At 39.8% G+C, this 19823-nt stretch overlaps 1 protein-coding gene across 2 annotated transcripts; it reads right to left on the bottom strand.

Moving 5' to 3' along the window:
* Positions 1-507: 507 nt before the first annotated feature.
* Positions 508-19560, bottom strand: LOC133470166 (kinesin-1 heavy chain-like). 2 transcript variants are annotated; one of them, XM_061758204.1, is made up of 26 exons: positions 19149-19560; positions 15340-15427; positions 15179-15252; positions 14980-15084; positions 14841-14889; positions 14396-14451; positions 13126-13213; positions 12320-12444; positions 12137-12241; positions 11468-11613; positions 11122-11270; positions 10554-10750; positions 9965-10033; positions 9627-9833; positions 9395-9538; positions 8262-8450; positions 6385-6502; positions 6046-6095; positions 5858-5967; positions 5674-5775; positions 5538-5598; positions 4282-4353; positions 3345-3449; positions 2062-2275; positions 1685-1793; positions 508-728 (listed from the first exon to the last, which is right to left on the bottom strand). In XM_061758204.1, exons 1-26 carry the CDS (start codon positions 19272-19274, stop codon positions 722-724), a joined length of 2865 nt encoding a protein of 954 aa, XP_061614188.1. In that variant the 5' UTR covers positions 19275-19560; the 3' UTR covers positions 508-721. The 2 variants fall into 2 exon arrangements, with proteins under 2 accessions (XP_061614188.1, XP_061614189.1); XM_061758205.1 differs by having other exon boundaries at positions 19245-19560.
* Positions 19561-19823: the final 263 nt, after the last annotated feature.

The following is a 19823-nucleotide window of genomic DNA, read 5'->3' as shown; positions in this document are numbered from 1 at the left end:
ACTTGTGTGTATTGATGATCTCACTTTGTCCAAACAGTCCCAGGAAATTGGGGTACTGTATAAAATGTCTGTCATTTCTCAATGTTAAATGTTTTGAGAAATCGCAAAAGTTTTTCTTGAAGACAATCTGTCACTGTGCAAATAGTTTTGGATCCAACTTCATATACCAGTTAATTCTCTCGCTATGTTCTTTTACACAGAAATAAATACACACACACACCACATTGTTTCCTGTGTAAATATATTATTTCTTTAGTATAAATATGATTCCTAATCCACCAATGAGAATCAATATTCTGAATTGTGACAAGTGCAGATATTAAGGGTCAGTAAAACCTACTGCAGAGGACAAAGATGCGATTATTTCTCACAATGATGCTGATGTGGCTCTGGAATCTGTATCCCACATCCATTGGTTTCCAATTTATTTATACCCAAATGTTCAAATGAAAGCACAATGGATGCTATAATCTCCCGGGCAAAATACAAGCAAATGTTGGGACAATGTTACGTTACATTTTTAATTTGCTATTAACTATGCATAAGGAATCAAATCAAAGCAGATTGATTTTGAAGGACAATGGTTTGTACAGAGGACTGGAAGTTTGAAAGGGTAACTTGCACAGCCAATGCATACAGGAAGTGTACAGTATGTACACTTGGATGCAAAAAGAATGGCGCGTCTGAGGCTTTATCTTCATGCTTTGCGGTGAGCTGACCTTCATGAGCTGTTGGGATAAGAAGACACGAAGGATGACAATAAAAGTACACTGGAGGTCTTGTTTTGATAACGCATGTATAAATTGTGCAAAAGGTACCAAAAACAATTCTTCCGGAAGGACATTTGGCTTTGGGAACATCCACCCACTTATTAAAATATCTATATGGCCACTTAACTGGAGGATCAAACAATTGTATTATTCTTTAAGTCTAAAAGACAAAAATGTAAAGTTCTAGTGGAATTACAGGCAGTTAAAATATTATACAAAGCTAAAAATAATAATTAGGGCTGCAAGTACCGATTATTTTTAAATAATCCATTAATCTGGATATTATTTTTGATTAATCGGATTAAAGAAAAATGTTTCCTATCCTTGTATTCAAAAACAGGGCATTTCAACTTGACAGTGCAGAAAACAAACCGATTATGATTCAGTTACTGGTTTGCTCCGTAAAATATCAGAAAATACGCAGGGATGTTGATATTTGCATATTTTCATATTTTCCTTAAACACACAAGATAAGTCTGCTTTTATGGAGAATTACAGAAATGTTGAGGCTGAAATCAGAGCATTTGGACAATTTTAAATTAAACAGTGCCTCTACACGATTCATCGATTATCAAAATAGTTGTCTCCTAATTGAGTCATTGTCCCGCCTCTAATAGTAGACTATTTGAAGTTCTTTTGTCATGTTTAACATTAACCATAGTAAAAAAAAAAAAAAATGTTCTATTTGGTTGTCAGGCTTTACCCTACTCCCAAATGTATAAAACCCAGTCACCCTGGCAATTTCTGTTCAAATCTACTGACGGAAAAATACATACAGTACTGTACACATGAAACAGAACCTTGTGGAGCTTTAGCGAGAAAAACATTACAGAATACATGTCTAGCCAATCCCCCTCCTAAAAATAAAGAAATAATCGATGATGAATCGATTAAGTATGTTATTCCTCTCTTGCCTGTCATCCCCTTCCTTGATGCCACCATAACACTGGATGAGGTTGGACCTGTTTCCATTGGGGTTCAAGAGCGAGGCGCCTGGCAGCTGGCCTGGTCGAATGGGCTTGGCTGGGTTGGACACACAGAAAAGATTAGTCATGTATACAGTCATGTTTAACGCATTGCTATTTTAGTTGAATATAGGATAAAAGTTCTCTCTCAAAATGCTCCTCTCTTGAAATGTCAAGTTTTCCTCACAAAATTCCAAATGTGTACGTAATGTGTGAATGTGGTGACGTTCGACGTGTCATTTTATTGTTGCCTTGCAGCAATTTGTTACTGCACCACCACTGCCCATAGCGACACACTATGTGTTCTGGGATTTGGTTGTTCCTACCGATCTGAGCAGAGCCTCTCCTCGCCATGTTTTTGGGCTTGGTGGCCTCCCTAATCCGCTCGACTTCCTCCTCGTGGCGTTTGCGGTCGCGGGCGGCACTCTCTTTGGCCTCCTTCAGAGCGTCCTCCAAGGCTTTGATCCGCTCAACTGTATTCCGCAGGCGCTTCTCCATTTTAGGAATCGCAGACTGGAGGGCAGCATTGTCCTGGAGTAGCTGCATGGAGGTGAACATACATTAACAGGACAGAATAAATGGGGCTGGCACAGTTGCATGAAACAGGCCTGGCCTTAAACATGGGCTGATTTCAGCAGGACAAGAAATGAAGTGTGAAAAGTATACTATAATTCTTGATCCTTAGTGTATTTTGATGAAAGCGTGCTAAACACACATGATTAAAAGAACAAGATTTTTAAAAAACTGCATAAATTGTGTCCTTTAAATGGTCCCGGATACAAAATGACAGAGGGAGCCAATGTCAATGAAAATATCATTACTGCTCTAACTTCACTTTTCTATCAGTGCAACTAATTCATAAAGAATGCAAAAAACAAAACAAAAAAAAAGACCAAAAAGCACAATTCTCAGGTTTTAAAAGAAAATTAATAATAATGATGAAACTGTCAACAGCGATAACAAAGGACAAAGTACAAATAAAAATCACTGCAACGCCGGGAACAATATCACAGCAAAGATGGAAAAACAAAACAAAAACACAAAATATGAGCAAAGCTGGTAAAAATTAGAAACAAAGGTGGCGACAAAAGTTCTCAGCAAAGCCGGAGACAGAAACAAACTCAGGAAGCACTAGGAACAAAAGCATTAACATGATGCAGAAATGCTTACGACGATGGCTGGCACAGTATGAGACGGAAGACAAAACGATCTGACAAAGGACGGCCTGATGCGGACTATTTATACAGGAGGAACTGGGACACAGGCGGAGACAACGAGCAGCGAGGCAGACAATCACGATGACGAGGAGAAAGAAAAGCATCTGAAATTCGAGGTTTCAATTACTACTAAAAACTGTAAAACAGTAAAACTGGGGACTTCACATAAACCACATGACTAACTTTCTTCAAAAGTGGGAACAAAATATTTACAGCGGATCTACTGTAAGTTGAAGTCAAAATTCACGAATCAACCAACATTTTCTGGGGGAAGAAAACAAAATTAAAAAAGGCATATCTTGTAAGACTTGAGGGCTCAACTACGCCTTTGGGTTTCCGAGTTTTTTCTCAACACTTGGGCCATTTTGTGGTCGTTGAGGTTTTGCACTTGCTTGTTTGTGAGCTTTGGTGAGCTGCTCCAGGTTGTTTTCCAGGAAGCAGATCTTCCGTTTCTGCGCAGTGCTCACCTCTCTTTCTTCTGAGCTCACCTGAGCATTCTGCAAAGAAACACATTTATTTTGTGCAAACTTCTTTCAGTAATTTTAATAATAAATACATCAAATAATAACCGGTTTATTTTACTCGAATTTGAGCTAATAATGACAGACCTTAGATGCAACATTGATGGCATCTCATCTCTATTTTCCAAGAAAGCTTGCTGTGCACCTGCTTTGCTTGTCAAATCAAGCTTCATCCTGAGGCTCGGTGGATATGAGCACCACGCTAAAGGCCGATTCCCTATTTACAGCTGCCACCTTTGAAGAATCAGATGGCCTACTTATTGCAGAAACTCTGTTGTGCGCCCCAGATCCATTAACAGATCATCATGGTGCCGTCTAAATGAAGCAAATTTGGAGCAAGAACATAAATATAGGGGAAGAATTTCTCATTAGGAAGCCTCCTAGTACTTGTATAAAATAAAAGATCTGATGGAGCTACGTAGTTTGATTTGGAAAAATCGACCATCTGCTGGGGGAAAAAAGATTCCCTGGGGCTGCAACTGATTAATTCTATTTGCGTTCATTAAAATGGGAAAAAGACTTGAACGGAAACGTTCTCAAATTAAGTTCACGGACTGAGGTTTGACTGTAGACGCCTGCCGTTCCCCTTCAAAAATAAAAATGTGTGGTAACTTTACCAAAGCAGGGTACGCACATACTGAATTGAGCCGAATTTGAGCATTTTTACCCCATTTGGTAGAAAGTCAGCAAAGGCCCGATTTTCTGCTGTCTCTATAAAACTTGTATAGTACTGTGGCTTGTGGGTTTTATTTTAACTAATGTAGAACTTGACTACTATACTAATCTATATTATGTACATTGCACTGACCTTTTTGACTTTAATGACCAAGTCTTGGACAAAAAGTCTTCTGAGGTTGTGAAGTGTCTGCAGCTCCCGACCCTGTTTAACACAAAAATGGAAAGAAAAGGAATTTAGTGTGTGGAGAATAAAAGCATGGTTCATGTAAACATTGTAATTTTGTAGCAAGCAAACATGTAATTACACTTCTGCTCTGACTTTGGGACAGAAAGGGTAAAAAGCATGTAGCAGCAGGAAGTTACATTTAGTCAGCAGTTTCACATCTTCCTCTTTGTAATATTTGTGTATTGCTGAGTCATTTGTTTGCTCCACTAAGCAGAAAATGGCTTCAGAATTATGTTTTCAACTTTTAACGGATTTTCACAGACTCTGCTGATGACTGGGCAATGGGCCAAAGAAGAACCCATTCAACCAGGATTTTTATTTTATTCTTATTTTTTTCATTTAGACCTTTACTACACACACCTTGAGGATACAGAATGGGTTTTGTATAATTATTGTTTTCACTTTCACTCGTTTCATAATACATTGCAACAACGTTTGCCGAGCTATTTCAACAGCATAACATTCACCTGAATTTGGCTCTCCGACACAAATATTTTCCATGTTTTGTCTCGAATTCAACTTAGTAATTTGTTTCAGAAGAGATCACAAATATTTCACATACCAAATACTGTGAAACTGAAAATATATGAATTATCAGATGCCACATTGTGGTTTGTAATTGCTGTTTGTCTATATGTGCCCTGCCCAAAGTCAGTCCTGTTTTAGTTTTGTTTTAATTTTAGAGTGTACCTTGATTGAATAGACACCATTTCTGACCGTTTATGTGGAGGTTTAGTTACACTGTAGTTTTAATGGAGTCCTCAAATTAAACATACACCACTCACAAAAGTTGCAGCATATTGGGCTTTGGGGTGACATTTCAGGATGAACCTGAAGTGGTCACTGAGCTTAGAGTGTCGTCAAGAGGTTGCAACAGAAATAGAGGGAGACTGGAAGAGTCACAGAAAGGCATAGAAGTGGTCATCTTTGGAAGTGGACTATGGATTAAACACCTGGTGTGAATTTTGCCATTTAGCTCCTTGTTAGAAAACAGAAAGTTGTGAAAAAAAAGTATTGGAATATTGAGCAGTTTGATTTGTCAATTCAAAGGTTTACAGAAGGACAAATGAAGTTCACCTGTAAAGATTATAGTGCATTTTAGGTTCACCCTGAAATTTCAACCCAAAGCCCAATATCACAAACCGGAACTGGTAACTAACCACAGTTTCTTCCAGTCCCTTCAGGTCCTGCTTCGTTTGCTCCCGCTTGTCCTGCAGCTCCCTAGCAGAGTGGAATACGTGTATGACCCAAAATAAAACCAACCCCATTGTAGTGATCGAGAGGCGGAAATGTTACGTGAGTTCTTGTAGCTGGCGACTCTTCTCCTGCTCCACTGTCTTGAGTTTCTCATGCTCAACTCGCCACCTCTCCTGTTCCAGCATGATCTCCTGGTTCTGACTGCACATGAGTCAGCAGCAGTATTTAGCACTTGTTGTGTTAAAATGAGTTTGAGATGAGGGAAATCGAGGTGGTTTCTTACTCCTGTAGCTCAGTGATCATCTTGTCTTTGCTGTCCACCTCGTCTCTCAGATTACTGATCTGCCTCTGATGGGCTTCTCTGTGAGACAGGATCTGCTTCTCCACAGCTTCCTAGAAAGGATCCAACAAACTGCTGCGCATCCTCACAGCACACAATACAAAACAATGGGGACATTGGTGGCAGAGTACCTTTACTTCATTGGCCGACTGGATCTCATTTTCCATAACATTAACTCTCTCTGGGGGGGTTAGAAAAATATAGAGAACATTTTTAGATAGTTCATATGCATTTTGGTTACCTTATCCAGTTTTTCTTATCTGTTTTGTTTTTACAAATGCAATATGAAACTAAAGGACAATAGTAGTGGGGAAAAAGTATTCCAGAGGATGAGTAAATGGTACAGAAAAAAGAAAAAGAAAAGTAAAACTACCATACATTCATTAGTAATCTTGGGATTACAAAAGTAAGACAAATGAAAATATTAGTATGCAATAATTGGACATTTAAATGCAATACATACTCCTCACCTTTGGCTCTGATCCTGACTATTTCTTCACTAAGAGAGTCCACATTTTCCTCCAACTGTCTTTTCTTCTGCTCCACGTTCTGAAGACAGTCTGTCAGGGATTTTATTTTAGCTTCATACTGCCCGCAAACAGGCAAAAGCAAAAAAACACATGGAAAGAACTGTAAACATAAACTTGGACAATTGCAGTGACAGTCCTTTTTTAAGCCCAGAATGCAGAAAAAAAATGTCAGTCAGTTGTGTAGCATGGGAGATTGTCAAATATGAAACTATTATAAATAGTAACATGACTAACTAGACAAATTGCTTATGATTGTTACCTTGAGTGTTTCGCCTTAAATCCTATTCAGGGATCGCTACAGAAAATCATTCTCCTCCATCTCTCCCTGTCCTCTACTCAAGTTCCAGCTTTCTGCAAGTCTTCTCTCACCACATACTTGAATCTCCTCTGATCTTTCTCTTGGCCTCCAACCTACCATCTCAATTTCCAGCATCCGTCTATCAATATATCCAGTGCCTCTCCTCTGCACATGTCCAAGACGTCTTAATCTGGACTCTCTTTGTCTCCAAACCTTCCAGTCTGTTACTGGCTGAGCTCATTCCTGATCCTGTGCATCCTTGTCACTCAGCAAATTCAATTTAGGTACTTCCAGCTCTGTATCCTGTCTTCTGGTCATTGTTGCCATCTGCAAACCATACAACATGGCTGTTCTCACTACCATCCTAAAAAAAAACAACCTTTCCTTTCACTTGAGTTTCTGTTGTCACAGATCACCTCCTGACACTTTCTTCCACTCCACTGTCCTTCCTGTACTCTCTTCTGCCCTCTCTATCACATACCCCATTGCTCGGAACAGTTGATCCCAAGTACTTGAACTCTTGCACCTTCTCCACCGCCACCCCTTGTAACGTTACCATTTCACACGCATACTGTCATGCTGCGACTGACTTTCATTAGTCTCCAGCGCATACCTCCACTTCCCTAGGTTCTATACCACCCGCTCCTTACTGTCACCGCACTTCACATTGACATGTGCAAACTTCATAGTCAATAGGTAATCTTGTCTGAGATAGTCTGTCAATCTGTCCATCACCATAGTAAACAAAAAGGGGCTCAGAGACGATCCTTGATCAGTCCCACTGCCACCTTGAAGTCTTCTGTCACTCCAGCTGTACACTTTTCCTATGTCTTACTGTTCTCATCCATGTCCTGTCCAAGTCTAACTACTTCTCTGCCCCTCTAGATTTGCTCATACAGTACCACAGCTTCTCCGTTGGCACATTTTCATAGGCTTTTTCTGAATCCACAATGACGAGACAGCTCCTTCTGACCTTCCGTGTACTTCTCTTTCAGTATTCTCAGGGCAAATGTATTTGTGGTATCATACTGTTGCTCTCAAATCTCCACTTCTTGTCTCAAACCTGGCATCTCCTACTTGTAAAACTCATCAACTTAATTCCTCTCTAGTTGCTACATCTCCTCACACCACCCTTGTTCTTAAAAAATGGGCGCAGCACACATTTTTTCCCCCACTCATCAGCTGCTATCTCCACAAGGAACTTCTATACCTCCATCGGTATGCCATCAGGACCAAGAGCCTTTCCACGTTTCTCTTCATTTTTCTCACATTACATCCTTTCTTATCTGGCCTACCCCCAGTTTCACAGTTTCCACCTCCTCTGTTCTTCTATGTCTTTCATTTTCCTCATTCGTAAACTCCTGAAAGTACTCGTTCCCCTCTTCAGTATCTACATCATCAGCTTGTTCGCTCGAATATTTGCTAAAAATGCTGGATTTTCCGCCCGCACTGGCATCCCACACTACACCACTGAGGACAGTATCCATCCAACTTGACAGAGAAGATGCTGGTAAGTTACCTGAGAGATACGCAGCTGGCAGGCAGTTAACTCCCTCTCAGTCCCCTCCATCTTCTGGGTGCTGTCAGCCTGGGAGCTCTCCAGCTGTTTGCTGCGTTTCACCATGGTTTTCACCTCCGACTTCATCTTACTGATGTAGAGTCGAACCATCGTGAACTCCTCGTCAATGACACCGCTACTTTCGTGTTGCTGGTGGTCCAGAAACATACATTTGAGATGTCTGCAAAAACAACACGCTTCCTGTTCTGACATTGAGCCATTAGTGGTGATTTTTCTTGTTGTTTTTTGTTTCAAAGAAAAGACGAGGTAATTTAGAAGTCTGGGAGTATTTCGATGATTTAAATTGATGGCAATGTAATAAACTGACACGGACCAAAGAGAAATAAATCGATACCAGACTGATTCTTTCAAAACTGGTTCTGTATTAAAAATACAATATTAGCTTGAAATTATTATATATATATATATCCATCCATCCATTTTCTGAGCCGCTTCTCCTCACTAGGGTCACGGGCGTGCTGGAGCCTATCCCAGCTGTCATCGGGCATGAGGCGGGGTACACCCTGAACTGGTTGCCAGCCAATCGCAGGGCACATACAAACAAACAACCATTCGCACTCACAGTCACACCTACGGGCAAGTCTCCAATTAATGCATGTGTTTGGGATGTGGGAGGAAACCGGAGTGCCCGGAGAAAACCCACGCAGGCACGGGGAGAACATGCAAACTCCACACAGGCGGGGTCGGGGATTGAACCCGGGTCCTCAGAACTGTGAGGCTGACGCTCTTATTATATATATATATATATTTTTAAAAGAGTTAACGCCAATAGACTTGCCAAATCGAAATTTTGACTGAGCCATCTTGGCACAGGTATCAAACCAAAATAATTCATACTTTGAAACTGTCGTGATCCTGTGATCCTGCCAAGTTGTTGTGTTTGCCTCTTTTTTTTTTTAACCAGTTGCCAGTTCGTGGATGGGGGAGCCTCCTGCACGCACTGGTTCCACATTGTCCATCCGTTTCGCTCCATCCATCCACTTTGGATGTACTATCCCAAACTGTACCATGCTGGACAAAACTACTATAAATCCTACCACTTTGGTTTAACCTTAACTGGAATAGCGGGTTACCTTAATGTCATTGCTTCCCACCGCAAGGCCTATCTCTGTTAGGTCCTTTAGTAACGATGACATCATTTCTGCGACCCTTTTCTTCTGGTGGTTGGTCATCTCCTTCAGCTTCTGGAGTTCGCAGTCAATTGAAGCCAGAGAGCTCTGGTGAGGATATGAAAAACAGAATGCCAGTTTGATCCGTTTTTTTGTCATTATATCCACAGTGTGAAAGACACGACGAACTGTTTACCGATTTTTCATTCAGTTCATCACTGAGGGCTTCAAACTCCTGTGTTTTGTTCTCGACCTCCTGGCTTTTGAGGTCATAGTTAACCGCAAGCTCCTCCAGGGCCTGCAGCACCTCCTTCACCTCTTCCTTGGAAGCTTCATTCTCGGTCAACATCCGTTTCAACTCTGTCTGCAACCTTTCATGGTCTCGCCGGGAAGAGGCTAGGAGCTTAACACAGAGAAATAAGCAAAGAAGGGAAGATGGCATTGCTTGTGTTTGTCTACAATGACGGCATTTGACAAGTCACGGCATTGCCAGGGATAAAATGAGATAAATCAGAGGTGAGAGTGTGGTGTCACCTCCTCCTGGTCCAACATCTGCCCCTTAAGTGTCTCCACCATTTGAGACTGTTGATTAATCTCCTCGTCCTGGAAGAGGTGAAGGATGAATGGACAAGAAGATCACTGCTAATTTTGTAACGAAAGTGTCCAAAAGAGACATCTGCTGGCCAAAAATGAAGAGGCACAATAATTCTGCGACAGTAACAAAACACATCAGTAATGTGTGATATTTGTTTTGAAGGTTTTTAAAAATGTTTTTTATTAACAATGTGTTCTTCGCATGACTGATAGTAAAACAGATAAACACTGATGGAAGGTTTTCCTCTACCATAAGATAATGTGAAAACGTGTGCCTTTAAGACAAACTCCTCATTGACACTAATACACTAATCACACCACACAAATCATCAAATGAGATTTCAGTATGAACCTAAAATGCTTTATAATCTTTAGTAGTGAATTTAATTTGACCTTCTCTTCACTTTTGAATGCACAACGGCCAACTGTTCTTTGTTTCTTTCTGCACAACTTGCTGTTCTCTAACAAGAAGCTAAATGGACCTCCTTAACTGGACACGAGCTGAATGAGATTTGGAGAATCAATTTACCTTGTCGTCCAACTCCTTGTAGAGCTTCGCTATCTCTGCCTCATAATGTCCCGTCTCTGCCGGAGTGAGTTTGACGCCAGGAAGGCTGCCTTGTGCCGGTGATGCTCCCGTCTTATCATTGTGGACAACGTCTGCAGCCTTGGCCTCCTCTTTGGCCTTTTCCTTGTCAAACTGTTCCTCCACTGGCACAGTCTCTCCTGTTTCAATTCAATGTCGTTATAGTATGTTACTAAAAATTTGAAAAACTGCAATGACGACGAGCAGGTTTCGGACCATGCTCCCCCTCTAACCCTATGACCCAACATGGGAGCCCCTGTATGAGAAAGAAGCTGCCTGTATAGGTAATAAATGTTTCACCGTTTTTTTATCGTTTCATATGGAAAGAATGATTTCCATATAGGTGGATTGTTATACTTACCAATTATCCGTCTGATGTAGCTTTTAAAAAAAAAAAAAAAAAAAAAAAAAAGCAAAGATACAGTGGCCCCAGGCTTGTGCGGCTGGTGAGGACGCACAAGGTCCTGATTGTACATTATTAAAAATAATAATAATTATATGATCTCCTCACCCTTCCTCCAGCGGTTGATTTCAGTTTCCAGCCAGGTTACACTGGTCCTCAGTACCTTGTTCTTCTCCTTCTCTTTTTCATATTTGCTCTTCCACTGCTCTGCAGTGAGCTCCACGTTCAGCGTCACTGTGTTCTTGATGGTCTTGGCCCTGGTCAGAAAGGAAGTTTAAGTGCAGAACTTACAGAACGTACGTATAAATGTACATACACTCTATGCACCGAAATAAACCATAGTCATTGTTTGGCACAAGGAATATTAGTGTAGATGACTCTGTCTTAGCTGTGTTAGCTAAAGCGCAATTCCCAAGTGGTGAGATGAAAAACAATTCAAATGTGGGAGATGTACCTTTGTCCAAACAGCAGCGTAGAGCGGGTCTCAGCATCATTATAAGAAGAGGGGGAACAGCAGATGACCATGGTGGTCCGACAGTTACCTCCCAGGGAGTCCTGCAGGATTCTGGTCATTTTACTGTCCCTGTATGGCACATACGTCTGGCCCCAAAATGTTTTCCAAAAACAAATGTTCATTATTTAAAGAATCAGAACGAACTAATGCTTATTTTCATTTGCTTTCATTGATTAGTAGTCATTTTAATCATTCACAAAGAGAAAGTGGTAAGGATGCATTTGTTATAAAAGACATGGTCTAAAGCTAAACAACCCGAATACATGTAATAACATGTCTTGAAGTTAACATTGCCTTGGTATACTAGTATGAGCTAAATGTTGTACAAGCACTGTACACGACTGTGAAGATGCTACTCATTCCATCATTTGGGTGCTGAAATGTGTGAGGACAAAGAGCGTACTAGCACGTGGAGCTTAAGGATGGATATCAAGATTATCAAATAAATAGCCATGTAGTAGGACAGCTGCACTTCACTAGTCGTCCCAGTAAGCACGCAACCTAAGTTATCTCAGGATATTCCCCATCAAGTATTCCTCCCACCGCTATGAACAACATGTGCAGTTACTCGAGTAGTGCAGCCCTAATGCCACAAAAAGACTTACTTACCGAGCCCTCGGCCAGAGCTGAAATAACATTCCCAAGAGAAGACAGGGACTTGTTGATCATCTTGGCTTCATCCAAGACTGTACCCTCTGCTCCAGTTTTCCCCACCTTAAAAAAGGCCATTGTGACAAGCCATTATTAGCCTTTCCTTATACACACTTGACAACTTCAGTGGCAGGTTCCTACTTTTTCACTCCCAGCCAGATCGACAAGGTAGAGTTTGCTGGTGAGTTTCTGCTCGGTCTGAGTGTGCTCCTGCTTGATGTTGATTTGGAAGATGCTGTGACTCCTCGAGCTGTGCTCGTTCATGTCTGACGAAAAGACAAAGACGCGCGCAGGGAATATCGTCGATGTCATTTTATGCAAAACTACCATACATTGACAGGACATCTTATGATAATTCTTTGTTGATTTACTAATCTGATTTAACTGTAAAGGTATATTTAAAAAAAAAAGGGACCAGCCGCAAATAATTGACATCCCACACAAAAGGGTTTGCAATTGCCTATGAATGCCGTAAGATGGTGGCAAAGCACTACTTTTGTCTAAATGAAACTATTCAACTCACTTCAACATAATTGAAAAATTGAGCACAAAAAACAGCGAACAGGTCAGCTTTGAGGTTCTAAAAATAACATTTTGGATTCGCGAATGCCAGTCTGTGAATTTGTTGTGGTTCACGCTACTCCAATATAAAAAAAAAAAATGAATGTGTGTTCCTCAAGTGATCTCAGTTTACCATAGTATTAATAAAGTGATTAACGGCAATTCCCAACTGAAATCATTAAAGCTAGGACATTTTGCACAGTTTTGAGCCAAGTGTCTATAATTCGAAATAATACCACATGACTTGAGCTCGCCTCCACAAAGAGCCAAGCCTCCTTGACTGCAGTTGTGCACTGAGGGCCTTTATCTGGCGGGGAGCAGTCAGGAGACTCGGTGAGGCTGAACCCATGAGAGGCAGGAGCACCGCGCCCGGCACACAGACTCACTTGTGACAGCCACGCTTCTGCTGTTTTTGCCTTCATCAATGGAGTACATGACTTCTTCGGGACTGCACACGAAGCGCTCGGTACACCCCTGGGGACACATGCGCATCACAAGGCACAGGGAAGGCGTGTTCAAGAGCCCTTTTTGCAGGCTAGCTTTACGGAAAAGTGTTTATCAGTACTGGGAAGCGCGACCAACCATATTGTGTCTGGGTGATGTGACGCTTGTCAAAGGGAACATGAAGATGGAAATATTTGAAATTCTACAATCTACCACACTATAGTTATTAATGTATCCATACAATATAATGGTCCACAGTACCAACACTTCATATCCATCCTAATATATTATACCGATTCCTATCAGTACACTACTGTATATTCCTATCATTGCGCTCTCATTAACATGTACATACAGTATATTATTCTAAAGTTCTTTTTATTTATCTATTCTATACAACCTAATTAACAATGCGCATTAACATTACTGCAACATTGTAGATGTCACATCACTTCATTGTGATGTACAATATATATATACACAGTATATAGTATAGTGTACTGTGCAAAGGCACTCGCTTTGTGGTTTTCAGGACCTTTTTTGCAGCAATCTTTTCAACATAGTAAAAGGGTCAATGTGGCATTAATGGATCTGTCCATCATCCCAAGAATCAAAATGGCAGCCTCTGTCTGTAGAACACCTGTCCGGAAGCATCATGCTGAAACTAACAAACAGATGGGCAAGTACATTTAATTGTGACACCCTACAAATGTTTTGTTTCCCCCCCCCCCACTTGCTGTTAAAAGTTTAAATCAGTCTGGGCTCAAGTGAAAGATTTTATTGATGTTCAACAATAATATCAGGGGTGTCAAACAAAGTTTTTGGCAACGTCGTAGTTATGGTTTCCTTCAGTGGAAGTTAATAACAAATCAAATTTGAAATCAGAAGTGATGAAAAATATTCAACTATTGTTGAGTTTATGTTGTTATGATTTGAAGGGGAATCAATTACTTAAAAAAATAAAGAAAATGTGCAATTTCGACAAAGATTTTCTGACAAAATGAGAAGAATAAACCTATTTAGCAAGAAACATGAAGTAGACATTAAAATTTTTGGACACCTGTGTTATACATAGTTTGGTGTGCTTGGGGGTACGCTGCATAAAATGGCTTTAATGGTATGGTAGATTCTATAGTTATGTGTAAGCTAAAAGTCTAGACCAAAATACATCGTGAAATTCCTAAGCTAGAAATTGCATCACACACATTTTACCTTTACATAGGGCACTCTGTTTTTGTCTTCATGGACTGAAAGATTGGTCTTTGTTGCTGTAGAGCAGAAAAAAAGTCGAAATATCAGACAAAATGTATTGTGTCAAAAATGGGAAACCACTATGTTAAGCCGTTTGAGCATTTTTTTTTTCGATATCCTTGATATCCATCTTAAGGTCCATGTACTAGTTTGCTCTTTGTCCCCACTAGTAAGACTATTAGCTAATGCAACACAGTAGTTTACTAGTTAGGTTTAATTGCCTACCAATAGAACCAAAAGTAGCAATAGGTATGAAATAAAGTAAGACATAATCGCTCTACTAGTGCGCTGAATTGTCTCACTGGTGAGGACAAATATTCTACTAGTACATGGACCTTAAGCTGTATTATCAAGTATAATGACTAAAGGCTCAAACGACGTTCCATAAACAGTAAGTCATTCGTACCATCCAGCAAGTCTTTGATTTTGTCCAGATAGATTTCAAAATAAGAAACCTAATAACGAAATGATTCTCATGAGATGTTATCAAACCAAAACAAAGAAAATTGCAGCCATTTGATTTTTGAAAAAAATTAATGACCTACTTTGATGTGAAACTCCAGGTTTTCATCCATAGAATAAATATAATTAAAGATGTCCGTGACAATTCTGGGAATGATTCCCATCATGTCACCATCATGGAGATTGCCCTTTAGCAGAAAGAAAGAAATACAACCACATAACAAGCAATACAGTCACTGTGCAATTCCGTTGTAGAAATGACATCACATGGTACAGTATTACCTCCATTGTGTGCGTTTTACCAGAGGATGTCTGTCCATAGGCAAATATCGTACCATTGTAGCCCCCAAGAACATCTATAATCACCAGAAAAGATGTGTTATTGAGGCAAATGCTTGTACTTTGTGGATTTACACCAATACAATGGCTGAATAACAGCTGACCTTTGACAATCTTCTGAGCCACAGCATTGTAGAATTGCACCTGAGTAGTATTGGACTGGAATACACGGTCAAAGTAGTAGGGCTTGCCCTGTAAACGAGAAGAAGCGTGCACAGCATGTATACTGTATTATTACGTATTCTAACTCAAAAATGCAAAAGTGCCATCAAAAGGTCAAAGGGGATGATCATCGATTTATTGTTTCAACAGCTTATTACACCGTTAATATTTGTACTGTAGATAGTTTGAGTGACCACAGACCTTTTAGTAGAGCAGGCACGATCTCTGTATAAATATTTGCACATACACTTTCATATATTTCCTTTTATTTTGGTGGGGGTCAACAGATTAAAAGAAACAAATAAGTACAAGCAGGGTGTTTATGTACTTATTTCATGCAATGTGTACTATTCAAATAAGATCGCTTACAGATTACTCTGAATAGTTAAAAAAAAAAAAAAAAAGGTAATGTGAAGGTGGTTTGTTTTATTGTACTTCAAAAATGTGTTCTGTTTGTAATTCTTGGATTGTTCAAGTCTCGATTTCCTAACATTTGCTTATAATGTTGGGAAATTTGCATCTGGTGACTCATTCTGTCGTAACAATGCTTCTTACCCGCTAAAATATGCAGTGAACCCCCACTATTCGCAGGGGACAGGGACCACCCGAACCCTGCCACGAATAACAAAAATGCAAAAGTAATTGACGCCCCCCTTAAAAGGTTTGAAATTGCCTATGGTTGCCATAAGATCGCAGCAAAGCAATACTTTTCTTAATGAAACTCCTCAGCAAAAATCAATGTAGTTTCTTGGCACCAAGATGCCACAAGATTGCGCCAAAGTTATACTTGAATTAACTGAGAAGTAAATGTTGATTTCTTCACAGTATTTTTTTTTTTTAATTCCTGATTTCGTGGGTTGTATGAGCTGGAAGCCCATATTATGTAAAAATAAACAAATAAATACTTGAAATTGTTTAAATTGTGGGCCTTGAATCTTTGAAAGTTGAACTTTTTGAATGGAATTATGGAAATAAATAATGATTTCTAATTCTCCACCAATAGAGTGAGCAGGTGCATCTGTGTCAGTTGCGGTTGTTTAAAGAACACTTCTCTGAGCTTGTCATGCGCCATTATCTTCACGCAACATGAAACTATGCTTTATCTTACTACCATTGACCATCTCTGATGGTCTTGCCTGACTTTGACGCCCTCTGATTTCACAAACATACAGTATGCAACAGTCCAACCAGTCAACATCCAGTATTAAGCAGGTCACTTGCGTGAGACGTGCAGTTGTAAGAATGAACCCGCTCGACTGCTAACCACTGCGCTGCCAGTTCAAAACAAATAATAGTTTCGCTTCTTCCTTGTTACTGATAAAACTTCAATCATCCAATCTCCCACACACTGCGCAAGTGGCGGTACCAGAGGCAGTGGATGCGTTTTCCTTACAAATGCTGTGTCATTTCAAATGAAAATGGGCAGGCTTTCCAATAGTATATCATATACAGTGGAAATAAAATATTTACACACCCCTTCTCAAATGCCAGGATTTTGTGATAAATTTTAAAAAAATGAAATCATTTCAAAACTGGTTAGTGTGGCCCTTAATGTGTATAATTCAGTTTAAAAAATGAAGTGTTTTAGTCCAGCTAAAGAAAAACAGCCCCAAAGCATGATGCTGCCACCAACATGCTTTACTGTAAGTCTGGTGTTCTTTTGGTGATGAGCAGTGTCGAACAGATGATATTAATTTGGGGTCAACCAGAGGCACTTTACTGTAAATGGCGGCAGGTTTTTGCCCACTCCCATCTGACATGAGTTGGAATGTGATTGGTTAATTCCAATCTCAACACAGCCACATCCCAATCGAGAGGGTGTGTACACTTATGTAACCACATTATCACAGTTTATTCTCTCTCTCTTGAAAAAATAAAAGCGACATTAAGGGTGCAAAAAACATTGGAAATTATTTATTTCGGTCTAATTTTTTAATATCACAAAAAATGGCATTTGATCAGGGGTGTGTACACTTTTATATCCACTGAAAATCAAATCCACCAGAGAGGGAAAATACCAAAACTTTTACAGTGACTATAAATATATAAATATGAAATAATATAAAAATTCCCCATTTTGTCATGTTAAAACCAAATACCAAAGTACATTAAATTAAAATGTCCCCTCAAAAATCTACACACAATACTCCGTAATGAAAAAGCAAAATGTTTTTTAACATGTTAATTCATTTTAGGAAATTTCTCCCATATAAACAAGTGACTCTTAAAACAACAACATTTGTTTACACTTTGTCATTAAGGGACATTGTGAGTAGAATTTAGAAAAAATATATATCCATGGCTGGAAAGTGTAAGGCTGGAAATGAATGTGAATACTAATATAAGACAAGCAAAATAGAAATAAACATTTTTTGGGATTGAAGTAGCAGCCAGAAGAAAACAACTTCTTCTTTAATAAGACTATTAACTGTTTAAATGTCACATAAAAAAAGAGCATGATTTATTAAAAAAAAGACATGTTGACGAAAAGTCAGACTAGCAAAATAAACATTCAGTTCAGACCTTTAAATGCAAACATTTAGGTAAAAAATAATAAAGATTAAAAGGTGAAAACGACAATAGATAAGTTGTCATTAAAATCAAGAATCAATAGCTTCTTTGTATTACTTGTGTCGTAAGGGAGATGTAGACTGCCCAGTGACTCAGCAAGTCTGATTTCCTAAGGCAAAGCAAAAGTGTAGGCCCTAACAACACATCAACCGTACTATTTATTCTACCATCAATTTTAGCCAGCTGATCCTAATGAGGACAGTCGGTATAGAAAATGGATGGATGTATAGTCAATAAGTGAATGGGATTTATTTTTTTTAGGTAATGTAACATGACCAAATGATTGTGTGGGGCTTAAAACAGACCCCTGGGGGACACCAAAGTGGATATAAACCAGGAAAAAGATACTCCTACTGTAGTCAACTGTAATTTAATGTCTCAATAGTTAGATGACCCTCTTAAGGACACTTCAGGTGGTTTAAGAGGACTGTGGGAACACTTAACTGTAATCTATTGGAGAAATGAATCGTTGGAGGTGTGACAAGATTTGCTAGCTGAGCCAAAATTCTAACCAAGAATCTTTGACTGATCAGGAAGACATGCTAACCACTAGCCACCACAGTGCTGAGGTGTCCAATTTAAATAAAATCCATCAATCAAATTATAAATGTAAATATCTAATGTGTGGCTATTAAAAGACTGGACAAGGACATACAGAGCAATCATGTGGTAATGATGTCATGGCATCAAAACCCATAGGGAACAGCCAATCAGATTTCCCCGATGTCATTCCTGTCTTGATCCCAGACCCTAGAGGTGGGACCCTTAAGGGGGGGGGGGGGGGGGGCATATTTAGACAATTTGGAATACCTTAGCTTCACGATAAAATCAATACATTGGTCAAGTGGTACACTTATGGCGGCACGGTAACTATCTGGTTTGAACGTCTGCCTCACAGTTTTGAAGACCGGGGTTCAATCATCTTCATCTTCCTTTCTCGGGTTATTGGGGCGGGGGGGAAATCACTTAAGTTACTATATATTGTTCCTGAGCAAAATATTAGAAATGCCTCTCAGTATGAAACATGACAGTATCAGTCAAAACCATTAATATCAAGTCTGAATAATTTTTATACTGCTCTTGGATTTCGTCAGCCTATTCCGGTGTACCTAATGTACTTTTATTCCTTTCCAAAACTGTGAAAGCAAAAAAATTATTTTGAATAGTGTCACCAACTCACTGCAATTTGCACGCAGTCCTCCCCTTGAAACTTTGGGATGCATTTGTCTCCGCGGGCGACCTCGGCTTTGTTCAGCGGCCTGAAACGACACACCACCTTGATACTGCACTCCGCCGGGTCCGCCATCTCCGCCGCGCTGCAAGGATGGAGAGCTCCGTGGTGCAAGTATTGCTGAGAGGAGGCCGCACCCCTACAGCACAGTTGACGGTTGACGTCCTGGGTGAGTCTCGTGAAGGAGTCGTCTATAAGTTGACATCAGTAAATACAAACAAACAAATAAATAATAAACAAATAAACACAAACAAAAAAAGATGCAGGCGGCATCCAATGAGTCAAATCAGAGGTAGGAATGGAGACAAATGCAGCAGTTGATCATGTTGGAACGGTAGTGTAAAATGGTTGGGAGGAAGTCACAGGGTGTGAGGATCATGAGATTCAACCTCACTTTTGATTGAGGAACTCTGAGGTCAAGGTTGTTAGTGCTATTAATAGATCCTACTTTCAAAAACAAAACAAAATAAAACAAGCATTTCATTGTTTCACATTGATGCACTCCAGGAGGTCAACATTCAGTAAAAACAGATGTGTAGATGTATGTGTGTGCGTGCGTGCGTGTGTACGTGTCATTGCAGGAATAGCAAACAGTCATATGAGCTGCAAGAATAATAAAGGCAT

The sequence above is a fragment of the Phyllopteryx taeniolatus genome, chromosome 20, assembly GCF_024500385.1.
Source record: "Phyllopteryx taeniolatus isolate TA_2022b chromosome 20, UOR_Ptae_1.2, whole genome shotgun sequence".
NCBI classification, from domain to species: domain Eukaryota; kingdom Metazoa; phylum Chordata; class Actinopteri; order Syngnathiformes; family Syngnathidae; genus Phyllopteryx; species Phyllopteryx taeniolatus.
This window is presented reverse-complemented; position numbering and strand designations above follow the sequence as displayed.